At 37.1% G+C, this 13,274-nt stretch overlaps 1 protein-coding gene and 1 pseudogene across 3 annotated transcripts in view; both read right to left on the bottom strand.

Annotated features, from left to right (window-relative positions):
- Positions 1 to 290: 290 nt before the first annotated feature.
- LOC150087209 (RCC1 and BTB domain-containing protein 1 pseudogene) lies at positions 291 to 842 on the bottom strand (annotated as a pseudogene).
- A 6,804-nt stretch (positions 843 to 7,646) lies between these two features.
- LOC150087210 (glutathione peroxidase-like) overlaps positions 7,647 to 13,274 on the bottom strand; it is a 76,103-nt gene continuing 70,475 nt past the window's right edge. For all 3 annotated transcript variants that reach the window (XM_090371888.1, XM_090371886.1, XM_090371887.1), the window contains exon 7: positions 7,647 to 7,985. In XM_090371888.1, the coding sequence (XP_090228014.1) occupies positions 7,944 to 7,985 (42 nt within the window). In that variant the 3' untranslated portion in view covers positions 7,647 to 7,943. The remainder of the gene's footprint in view (positions 7,986 to 13,274) is intronic.

Consider the following 13,274-nt stretch of genomic DNA (forward strand, 5'->3'; position numbering starts at 1 on the left):
TACCTTCATCAATATCATTGATAAATATACAAAACAACAGTGGACCTAACACCGAACCCTGTGGGACTCCACTAATAACATTAGTCCACAAAGAGCAGCACCCATTGATTACCACCCTCTGTCTTCTCCCACTTAACCACCCTTTTATCCATTGTAGCAACTTACTCTTAATACCATTCTGCTCCAATTTGTACAATAGTCTTCCATGCGCAACAGTGTCAAAAGCTTTCCTGGAATCCAAATATATGATATCAAAATTATTTTTTGCATCCAGTTCCTTTGTAACCACATCATAATATTCTTGATCCAATACCAGCTACGACTTTTCTAGCAGCTGGCTGATTTGTTGTTGAACCTAATCCTACTTGTCCACAATTATTCTGGCCCCAGGCATACACTTCTCCTTCATTAGTAAGAGCCATTGAATGATGGCTGCCACAAGCTACTTCAACTACTTTTCGACCAGCGAAACTAGAAGAAATAAGACTAGGAGTGAGTCCTTGATTGGTGCCTCCATTACCAAGCTGACAATATCCATTGTGTCCCCATGTATATAAATCACCATCTTCTGTTACAGCTAATACATGAGGTCCACTCCCATAAGCAAAGCTCTTGATTCCTTTTTTACACAAGCTTTCCAATTTGCGAGGTTCCAGACTTCCATGAGAATCACCTAGACCAAGACAACCACTACAGTTTGAGCCAAGTGCATACACATCGTCATCCTTGTTAACAATAAGTGCTTCATTTCCTGAACTTCCAAACACACAGGCTATCTTTATTCCTACTACAAATTCTGGTTCTAGAATGCTAAAAATAAGCCATCGATCTATATCAGCCATATTAGTTACGTCAGTTAATAAGATAATAATATCCTATCAGTTAATAATATCCTATCAAATTTGTCAGACAAGACTTTCCCTTAACAAACCCATGCCGTGTCTGAATTATTGCTGCAGTGTTGTCTAGATGATCCTGCAATGCATCTTTAACCAGTGACTCCATTATTTTACCTGGAACAGAAGTTAAACTGACGGGTCTGTAATTACCCTTCGATCCCCCATTGTGGAATGGGGATACATTTGCACATCTCCAGTCCGTGGGGACCTCCCCTGAGTCCAAGAATGCTCTCATAATTATGGCTAAGGGTTTGCATAGTTGCTTTGCCAACTCCTTTAATATAACTGGATAGATCGCATCCACACGAGGTGCCTTTGTTTAACTTCAACAATTTCTCCTCCATTTTGCTCTGTTATTACAAAATCATTAAGCACCCTTCTACAATTTGATAACCTTCTGCCATTTTCAAATCTTAAAGCCCCCAACTGCAGAATACAAGAAATAGCATTCTGTCTATCTTGTGAACTCCTCTGACCATTCCGGGGTATAAACAGAAAATTTATTATTATTTTAATAACTCCTCATGTGTGAATGTAGATGCAAAATTCTCATTTAGTTTGTTTGCTCTCTGAGCAGGATCATCAACAGTCAAACCATTGAAATCAAGTGGACCAATCAGATTCATCCCCTTCCTTTTAGAGTTTATATAAGTAAAGAAATCCTGGCTGTTTTTCTTAGCATCTTTTTCCCAAGATTTCTCGTAATCTGCCTTCACCTGCCTAACCTCCTTTGTGACCTGATTACAGACAGGCTTATATTTGCCATAGGCTTCTGAGTCGCTTGATAATTTATATGCATCCTATGCATTTTTCTTCTCTATCACCAGTCTCATTAATTCATTTGATAACCATTTAGGCCTAAACCTTGAACAATATTTCCTAATAGGTATGAAACTTTTAGTAGCATCCACAATTAATTCCTTGAATGCTTCCCACTTAGAATTTACTGTTGGTAACGTAGTCAGTTGATCCAACTGTACAGAATTTAAAAACTATCTGAGACCACAGTACTCACCTTGACGGAAGCAAAAACCCTTTCCTTTACCCCTAATGGTAATTATATCTTTAAGTAAATCCCACATCAGTACACTGATCACTGCCATCTAGTGGTTCTTTTATCTGCAAATTCTTAATACACGAATGATCACTACTGATAACCAGATCAAGAGTATTACCCTCTGGTTGCCTCTCGAACGTGCTGCTGCAGAAAACAATCATCCAATAAATCCACAAGTCTTACTAGTGTGTGAGTGACCAACACACAAGTTCCAGTCAATAGCTGGGAAGTTAAAATCCCCCATTATAATACATTCTGATTTACTAGCCCACTCTATTTCTCTGTACAATTGTTCATTGTACTCATTAGGCCTATAACACTCCTACTCTTATTTTTGCTTTAACAGTGCATATGTCACACCAAACTGACTCAACAGTGCACTGTTCATCTGTATCAACTGGACGTACTTCTTTTGATTTTATGTTTTTCTTAATTAACATCATAACACCTCCTCCCTTCCTATCCTGTCTATCATTTCTATACACATTGTATTCCTCAAATTCCAGTTCTGCATTCCTTATATCTGTGGGACACCACATCTCTGCTATCCCAACAATATCCACCTTTGATGTCTTGACCACCACCTCGAATCCACACACCACCACAACTAATAATAAGGATAGGTACATGTATACTATACTTCTAGAATTGGTATACATGTACCTATCCTTATTATTAGTTACCCCAACACATCCCATATACCCACCTGTTTCACAATGACTGCCATCAGTCCCTGAAACCCCAGCACCCCTCGCTCCAGGTTGCTACTTATTCTATTAGAAGTTGTGCAAGAATCACCTTCACCTCTGCCTGCAGCTACTTTTAACCTTTTAGTCTGTGAATCCTCCCAAACTAGTAGTTTGCCGACCCACCTAACACTGCCTCGATAGCATCGCAAATATTCGTGCACCCTTTCTATTTAAGAGTATCCCCTCCCTGTAGAAGCAGTCTCTCCTGTTAAGCAGCACAGACCACACTGGAAAAATTCTACCCCTTGAGCCTTGCACAGTCCCTCCAGGGCCGAATTGATTGACAAGGCTCTCATCCTATACTCCCCTCATCGTGTCTGGGCAGAATTGCAGACACTTTCAAATTTAACCTTAATTCAGAAACATTTTTGCAAAAAGAGTTAAAATAAACAATACACAAATACCTCTAGAAAGGGAAATGAATCTTTTGGGAATAACTATTATAGCAGCTCCAATTTTCTCCCTTATTAATCCAATTTGCAAATTACAATCATAAATTTCACAGTCACTCTTGTCAGAGTTTCTAGAACTGAGTGGAGTCTTTAGATTTTAGCAATTTACTATAACTCTGTTTCTCCCTATGGTTGCTTATGCTGCTGGCACTTGGTTCTATAGGGTGCAGACTATACAATTTCAATAAAAATTGATGTCAATCCGGTGTACAATTGTGAAGATTTATCGAGCAGTTTCAACACCTGCTTTTCAGGTTTTTATCATTAGCAGAGGCATACGATGCAAGAAAGCAAGCTCATGCAGCATCAGCCAAAAAAAAAAAAAAATACCTCCCATTTCACCCCTTCATTTGTTCCAAATGCCTGTCCAGCTCAGCCTTAAGTTTATTTACGCTATCAACTTCCACAACAAAAGACCGACATCTGTTAAACCAATCAACTACCTGCTGACTAAAGGCAGGTTTCTGCGTATCTATTCTACAACTCTTTCCTCAATTTGAATCTGTGCTCCCTCAGAATGTTAATCAGAGCAAGAGGAAGTATAACATCAGCATTCAGCTTGCTCAACCCACTCAAGGCTTCATACACCTCAATCAGATCACCACGCAGGTGCCTACTCTCCAGGCGAGAACTTCATCTTGTTGCCCTTCTTTGTACTCGTTCCAGCAACTCCACATCCTTCCTAAAATGAGGCTTTCAGACCTATACACAGTACTCCAAGTGTGGTCTGACCATTGCCCTGTATAATGGAATAATCTCCTCCCTGTCCCTGCTAGCAAAATTCCTATATATCATTGACAAGACTCCATGACATGTCCTGGCAGCCCATTTGCACTGCTTAGCAAACTTCATATTTGACTGCACAATTACTCCATCTTTTTCACTTTCCACAGTATAGTACCACACAGTTGGTACGTTTCTCTTTAGTTATTGCTACCCATATGCAGTACTTTGCATTTGTCAACGTTACACTTCATTTGTCACTTTTCAGCCCATTTGCCCAATTTATCTAGATCTAGTTGGAGTAGTATACTGTCTTTACTGTTGTTAACAACCCTTCCAACCTTTGTATCATCTACAAACTTCGACATTTAAACCTGATATACCTTCAACAATATCACTGATAATTATACAAAACAATGGGCCCAACACTGAAACCTGGTGAACTCCACTAATAACATTTGTCCATGAAGAGCAGTGTCCATTGATTACCACTCTGTTTCCCACTCAACCATCCCCTTATCCATTGTAGAAACTTACACTTAACGCCATACCTCTCCAATTTGTACAGCAGTCTTCTATGTGCAGCAGTATCAAAAGTTTTCCTGAAATCCAAGTATATATCAAAATTATTTTTGGCATTCAGTTCCTTTGTAACCACATCGTAGTATCCAATCAAATTTGTCAGACAAGACCTCCCTTTAACAAACCCATGCTGTCTAGATGATCCTGCAATGTTTTTTAACCAGTGATTCCATTATTTTTCCCAGAACACAAATTAAACCAACAGGTCTACAGTTACCTGTGTCACCTTTTGAACCCACTTTGTGAATTGGTGATACATTTGCACACCTCCAGTCCACGGGGACCTCCCCCAAGTCCAAGGAAGCTCTCATAATTATGATAAGGGTTGGCTTACTTCCTTTGCTGCCTCCTTTAATATAACTGGATAGACCCGTCCACCCCAGGTGCCTTTTTTGTTTAACTTCAACAATTTCTCCTTCATTTTGCTATCGGTGATTACAAATCACTTAGCTCCCTGTTAGTTTGATAAACTTCTGGCACTCCCCTCACTGAATAACTCGTGTGAATGTTGATGCAAAATACTCCTTCAGTTTATCAGCTACCTGAGCATGATCATCAATAGTCAACCCATCTATGTTAAATGGTCCAATCCGATTTCTTTTCCTTCTAGAGTTTACATAAGTAAAGAACTCTTTGCTGTTTTCCTTTGCATTCTTTGCCAAGGATTTCTCTTAATCTGCCTTTGCCTGCCTAACCTTCTTTGTGACTTGATTACAGACTAGTTTATATCTGCCACAGGCTTCTGTGTCATCTTATACTTTGTATGCATCCCATACAATTTTCTTCTCTGCCACAAGCCTCATTAGTTCATCTGACATCCATTTAGGCCTAAACCTTGAACAGTATTTTTTTAGTTGGAATGAAAAGCCTAGTAGCTTCCAAAATCAAGTCCCTGAAGGCTTCCCATTTAGAATTGAACATTGGTAGCATCATCAGTTGATCCCACTGTACAGAATTTAAAATCTGTCTGAGACCCCAGTAGTCACCTTTATGAAAGCAAGAACTCTTTCTTTAGTTGTGACAGTAGTTAAATCTTTAAGTAATTCCGACATCAATACATTGTGATCACTGTCACACAGTGGTTCCTTTATCTGCAAATTCTTAATGCATGAATAATCACTGCTGATAACCAGATCAGGAGTATTACTACCTCTGGTTGCCTCTCAAACATGTTGCTGTAGAAAACAGTCATCCGATAAATCTGCAAAAGTGTTGCTAGTGCGCGAGTCACCAACCCACAAGTTCCAGTCAATATCTGAAATTAAAAGCCTCCGTTATAAGACATTCTGATTTACTGGCCCACTCTAGGGCCTGGGACGTTACCACTCAATCTCTATGTAATTTTCAGAGGCTTATGTCATCGCTTGAAATGTCAGATTCCCACTCAGATCCTTGGAATTTCTATTAACACTCAAGTTGATGTTAAAGCTGAAAGACATAATTTGGAAAGAATTGATCAATTTGTGGCAGACCAGGTGGGATAGCACAACACTGTGCAGTGTAACACAAGTTTTTACTTGAAGTTGACACTCTTATGGTTAAAAAATCTACAATCTGGTTTAGTCTTGACTTGTTTACCTCCTAGTTATCAGGCCATGGATCATTAAGGAACTGTTTAAATTTCGCTTGTCTCTTACGGAACTCTGTCATTGTTTGTGTCGATGTGGAAGACTGGCGGCACATGTACTCTTGTCCCTCATACAAATGAATTTTGAGTAACTTTGCAGAATGCAATTCCCAACTTTTCATCAGAATTGGATCCTAATTTTGTATCAAATGCCACCAATTACCTTGCCCTTCAGGATTTTGCTAAGGCAGCCTTCAATAAAAAGCAATTCTTTCTACAACGACTGTACCTGCAAATGTTTCCAATTTAGTCTCTTCACCACAATGATGTCTACTTTCTCAGTAAGATCTATTTTTGGAATTGTGCTTTTTTTTTTTTTTTTTTTTTTTTTGCAACTCTACAAGTGTCCTTAACAACTACAACTAAATTTAATGAAAATTCCTGTGTTCCTGAAATTACTCGTCTGGCTGTTAACTGACTGTAACCTTGTTATTGGTGATTGACCGACTGACTGCAGGATTTACTGATTGTCACATTTAACCTAAGCTGTTTATAAGGTTTGTGCCTGCTTCTGGAAAGTTTTGTCGGTTGAAAGGTAGTAGCGTAGGGTTTTTTTTTTTGGTTGGGGATTATTATCCTTAATCTTGTATATAACCTTTAATTTCTGATATTTGTTAATTTTTAAAATTTAACGAAATTACTTGCTCTGTTTACTTTGAAACATCAAAATATTATTTGTTTACCTCGATATGTTGAGGTTTAATTTTTGTATAGTTGTTAAGATTTTTATTTTAAAAAAAAATTTTGGCAAGTCTTTGGCTCTAACTTTGTTGGGCTCTTGGCATCCCTCTCTTCTATTCCTGCTGCTGGCTAGTAGTCCCTGGTCTACCTTCCCGTGGTGGTGGTGTGTTTCTGACCTGCTGATTCCAGGTAACCAAAGAGTCAGTTCATTTCTGGCCATTTCTACACAGTCCTGTTTCTTAAAAGTGAAATGAGGTGGAGATGAACTAACGTTCCAGGTGCCGCCCTACACAAATACATAGGGCCACAACATGAACCCTAGATGGTGCATAATTAACAGTGAGGTAAGAATAAATGCAGTCTTGTACAGCTAAGTCCCCACCTTTCATCAACGTTACCAGTGCATATATTATGTCTAAGAATTTAGATTTATTTTAGGCAACTGAATATGATAACCGACCAAGAATGGAATTGCACTTTCAAAACTGGATGGGCTAAAAAGTAATTCTGGTATTAGTCATCACATTATAGAGTATAAAATTGTTTGATGCAACAAAATTAAGTGATTAATTTTATGGTTCAGACCTTAAGTACCTAGAATTTCCAATTTTTAAAAGGGTGAGGTTGACGTAGTAGAGTAGTCAGTAGTGAGAGTGCAGTAGCAGATGCTCTGAATGGACCATGGTTCAAACCCACAATTACTAAATACCATTAATTGTATTCATGATTTATTGTAAACTCCTTTGACCTGGTAGTCATGCACAAGTATAAACAACATTTTTTTTTAACCATATAAATTATGGTTATTTGATTCTTAATTAGTTTAATGTAATGCAATTTCAAACCCTGAACATATGAAGCATGAAGCAACAATGCTTAAGCAGTTCTATTTTAATTGTCTAAGAGGTAAATCTATTTTTCTACATTGTGAAATTAATACCTATATCAATGGTATAAGTGAATTTACTTAAAAACAATTATGCTTCTTAAATCACAAATTAAATTGGTTCATATGCAAATTTCATCTCAACATAATAATGAATCTGTAGAGGAAAAACTTTTCATCAGATTCTACCAAGCCATTGTTAGAGGTTTATAGGTAGATCGTCATTGTTGCATTCCACTACAGATATCAAACGCTGTTGTGAAGAAGTTTTCTACATGAGGATTGTGCTAATCTTCAGCAAAATATTTCAACATATCTGGTTCAATAGCCTATTGAAAATAATAAAAATAATGAAATAAAAATTTTTACATAGCAATGTAGTTAATTAGTAATACTTTTCAAGGAAAGAAAGATGCCTTTATGGAGGCATCTTTCTTTCTACAAAGAATAAATGAATGAAATAAAATGGAAATCTTTCAATTTAGCAGTAAAAAACATGCAGAAAATATTTCAGAATAAAATTCACTGAAAATTTTAGACTTGTAAAAAAAAAACCCTATGTATGAATGATAAATGAGAAACTCCAATATATTTAGAAAGTAGAAGCCACACACTCTTCCTATGAACCATCCTCAGTGAAATTTAGAGGGAGATGGTAAAAGTAGTTATCTATTCATATATTGCATTTCAAAAAAAAAGTACCCAGAATACCTATGACTGGAAAAGTCCAAGTGAAGGAACAGTAATGTGGTATCGGTGAGGGGAAGCATTTTGCCTGATAGTCATCCTATTGGTTCCATGTACTGATCGTCTCTTGTGAAATAAATTAGCCCATAGGTTGCAAGGTGGTCCATGGAAAACAGTTTGAAATGCAGTGTAATTTCTCTAAGATACTGGCTATGAGAAGAGTTGAAATTTAGTGTCATATGGTCTGGGGTGGAAAAGAGGGAGGCATGCTTGGATAAGAGTTGGTTGGGGAAAAATTGGTTCTCTAGTTTATTGGAGGATAGGAAGAGGGCTAACCAGTAGGAGGGCGAGTTTGCCTCTGCTTCAAGTTTATGTTGGAAGTATTTCCTTGTAATGCATTGAAAAAAATAAATCTAATTCATTTCTGATAACAATCACTCTACCCAGTTTATCTCTCATTTCCAACGTGGAGGAAGAGAATCAAAAATCATTTGTTTTATTACATTGCATTCTATTTCAATCACAGGAAGATCTTTGTTCTCACTTTCACTAAAAGTAGAGTTTGACTAACGTGGCTTAGGCCAGTGGTTTTCAACCGGGGTGCCACAACAACATTCCAGGGCTACCACATAATTTTGGTTTAAGTTACTTAAACTTATTTTTTAAAAAATTTATGTTTATTTCATTATAAAACAGTGTATAGTATCTTTTTAATTTTATGGTGATCTATAATTGATGTTTACTTAGTACCTCTACAAAAAGAATAAAATTATTATATACTGTGTATACACACACACACACACAATATATAAGAAGTCGTGGAACATATCTCTTACGTATGTCGGGACTTTTGTATTTTTGGATTAACCGGGAAATCGATTATCTGGGATTTGTTTTTTACCATCTGTCCCGGAAAATCGAGTCTACTGTGTGTGTGTGTGTATATACACATATATACAGTGAAACTTCTCCTAACGGACACCTCTCTTTAACGGACATCTCTCTACAACGGACATTTTCAAATTCCCCAACTCTCCTCTATTGGTTTTAACGTGTTTTCAGCTTCTGTGTAGCAGACATTCTCTGTAACGGACACAGACAGGCAATCTGCACTGTTTCGTTTAGATTAACACTTAACTTGATCTCCCCATAACGGACAGCGGGCGAGCTCACGGCCCTTTTTCTAGGAACGTTTCTTCCACGTATTGCCTCAATCGTGTGTTTATTTTCTATTTCCGATTCTCTGAATTTTATCAAGGTTTACGTCGCGGTTCTTGATAGGCAAAAAAAAAAAAAAAAAAAAAAAAAATAGTGTTCGCAATCTCGCTGCAAAATTCAAAATCGGGAAGACGCAGGTAAGCGACATCCTAAATAAAAAAAAAAAAATGAACTGCTCAAACAATTTTGGCAACACAGAAATGATCAGGTTCAAAAATCATTCCCGAAAACTGTTGGACTTCAAATTGACAATGTTACGTATGAGTGGTTTTGTCGTGCACGTGCTAAAAAAAAAAAAATTCCCATTAATGGGCCTATTATTAGGGAAAAGGCTTTGGAGGTTGCGAAATCTATAGGAGTAAATGAGTTCAAAGCTTCTGTGGGATAGCTAGACAAGTTCAAAACTCGGCATAAAATTTCTTGGAAAACCGTAAGTGGTGAAGGTGGATCTGTTGATACTGGGGTTGTAACAGAGTGGACCGTCAAATTGGAAGATTTATGTCGTGATTTTGAAGCTAAGGATATTTACAACTGTGACGAAACGGTTGTTTTTTTAAAGCTCTTCCTGAAGAAACAATGAGTCTAAAAAACGAAAAGTGCCAGGGCGGAAACATTTCTAAGGAACGCTTGACTGTACCATTGTGTACAAATATGCTGGGAGACTTTGAACAACCTCTTGTTATAGGAAACCCACAAAAATCCTTGTTGTTTCAAGGGCATAAAGTTGAATCTTTTGAATGTTGACTGGAAGTCTAATAAAAAAGCGTGGATGACACGAGATATCATGAGCGAATGGATAAGTCACTTTAACCAAAACATGATTCGGCAAAACAGAAAGATTATTTCTTTTCATGGATAATGCTGCATCTCACCCGCACATTGAATTGTTCAACATTCAAATCGTTTTCTGCCACCAAACACATCTGCAGAGTGTCAGCCCTTGGATAAAGGGATAATAAAAAAATTTAAACTTCACTACAAAAAACGCGTTTTAAGACATCTCATTGCAAACATGAATGATGTAACATGTGCGAGTGACCTTGCAAAGAAACTCAGCATCCTAGATGCGATTCAATGGATTTCCTCTTCAGTAAGCGCAATTAAAAAACAAACTGTTTTGTAAAGTCTGGCTTCTCAAACACAAAAATTTAAGTTGTGAACAGCAATGTGGAGCACCATGAAGAACAAGAACTTCAACATCTATTGATAATGTACGATACTTCCGTTACAAGTGACCCTGGTTACAAAGATATAGACTCGAACTTAACTACAGAAGATGGTGCTCTATATATCAACAACATTATCATCGATATTTTTCAAGAAGTTCCTCATGAGGAGGAAGAAATGGAAGGAGGTCATTCTGTCGAAGAACATATTAACGACGAACCACCGATGAAAATAGAAGAAGCGCTCATACAAATCAATCGTTTAAAAATGTTTTTCGCCACTGAAGAAGATACCGAAGGACTTTCGACGGTTTCTTCATGCCAAACAAATGTTGAAAACAAAATTATCAGCCAGAAGAAGGTGCAGAAGAAAATAAGTGATTACTGTATGTATTTTTCTTAAGATAAAGTCATAATATGCATAGCACAATTGTATGTATATTATTTACAAAAAATATTGTGCAAAATCTGTATATAATTTAATTTTACATTAAACGTTTATCGATTTTTCTTTCTTTATTTTTTTTCTCCCTCAGGCTTCTTGTTAGCGGACACTTCTCTCTAACGGACACATTCTCGTTCCCCATGGCTGTCCGTTAAAGGGAAGTTTCACTGTATATATATATATATATATATATATATATAAAAAAAATTGGGTCTAACAGGCAGAAAATTGAGTAGGGGGTGCCACAAAATAAAATAAATTACTTAGGGGTGCCTTTATTAAAAAAAGGTTAAAACCCACTGGCTTAGGCTGTTCACCTTAGACATAAATACCATTATATGCAGTACTGCCAGGTTAATATTAAATTATATAGCATTACAAGAAAGGGCAAATTCATTATAAATTTAAAAATCTGAGTACTACCAGAACAACTATTTCAAAACTTACTGGCTTATCAGCTAGCACAATCTCCATTAGTGAACATGCCAAACTATGAATTAATGTATTTAGCATACAAATTTTATTCAATTTAAACTGCTCTATTGAAATACAATCCCATAATCTTTATTATTATTATTATACTGAAAAAGCTTTTCAGCATTCTGCTTATGGTGCTTGTGAATTTCACTACTTTTTTTTTTTTCATAACCTAGATGATATGAAGATGTGTTGAAGTTGTTTGTTTGGTTTTTAGGAGCATTGGCAACTAAAGCCATATTGCTCCGGGATATGCGGTGGTCATTCCCTGACCTTTCCGCATCCTCCGTATTTGGTGGTGACAGGCTCAAACCCCGGTCTAATCAAGAAGCGTGTGCTATGCACTGCTGCTCCTTCCCACCTTGCTATGGAGGCGCCGTATTGAAGTGAAGGCTCTGTCTAGTGATGGATGGGAATAGTAATGTTACAGCTATGAGTCATCTTCATAGTGATACTGTGGTAAAATGTTGTGCTGTGGATTCAGGTGAAGTCCCTGAATAGTATAGGTCCATAGGACTGGAGATGTGCAAGTGTATCCCCAATTCACAAAACGGGATCAAAGGGTGACACAGGTAATTACAGATCCATTAGCTTAATTTCTATTCCAGAGAAAATTATGGAGTCTCTGGTTAAAGAAGTAATGCAGGATCATCTAGGTAGGAATGCAATTATACTGCAGTCACAGCATGGATTTTTTTTTAAGGGGCAAAACTGTCTAGCCAATCTGATAGCTTACTATGATGCAAAAAATAATTTTGCCATCACATATCTGGATTCATAATAATGAAATGGAAACAGCAAACATAACACCAAACAAAGAAATCTGTACATGCACAGAAAATGAACAGACATTACTATTATAAATATTACAAAATCAAAGCCAAGCCAAATTATAAGGGGGATGGATTGACAGGGTGATTAATGACAGTAATCAGAGTAACTTGCTGCAGAAAGATCCAAAGAAATTAGGCCGCTGCACTGAGAAATGGCATTTGAAGTTTAACACTGATAAATGCAAGGTACTGGCATATGGGTAGTGATAATCCCAGATTAACATACCAACTGTGTGGTACTACACTCAGGACAGTGGAAAATAAAAACAGGAGTGGGGTAATTGTGCAGTCAGATATGAAGTTCTCTGAGAAATGCAGAAAACTACCAGACAGTCATGGAGTTTTGTCAATGATATACAGGAACTTTGTTAGCAGGGACAAGGAAGTGATTATCCCGCTGTATAAAGCAATGGTTAGGCTGCATCTTGAATACTTCATATAGGTATTGGATATGCAAATTACATTTACATATCGAACCTCCAGAATGTAAATATAAATGTAATTTAGATATCCAATAAATGAGACATGACACATCTGATAAGCTTTTATCTAAACATTCATTTTAACATATAATATTTATATCAATACCTTTAATGAATATTAAAAGCAGTAAGGAGCCAGGAAGAGAACCCTGTGGGACCCCATTTATAACATTTGGTCCATGAAGACATGCTTTGTCTCTCCATTATCATTCCATTATCCTGAGCAGAACTTGCCCTTAATGCTCATGGTGCTCCAATATACACAGTGGTTGTATATTGGAGCACCATGAGCATCAATCTAGTAGTTAAA

This window comes from Mastigoproctus giganteus, chromosome 4 (assembly GCF_048544385.1).
Source record: "Mastigoproctus giganteus isolate SK-2022 chromosome 4, ASM4854438v1, whole genome shotgun sequence".
In the NCBI taxonomy this organism is placed as follows: Eukaryota; Metazoa; Arthropoda; class Arachnida; order Uropygi; family Thelyphonidae; genus Mastigoproctus; species Mastigoproctus giganteus.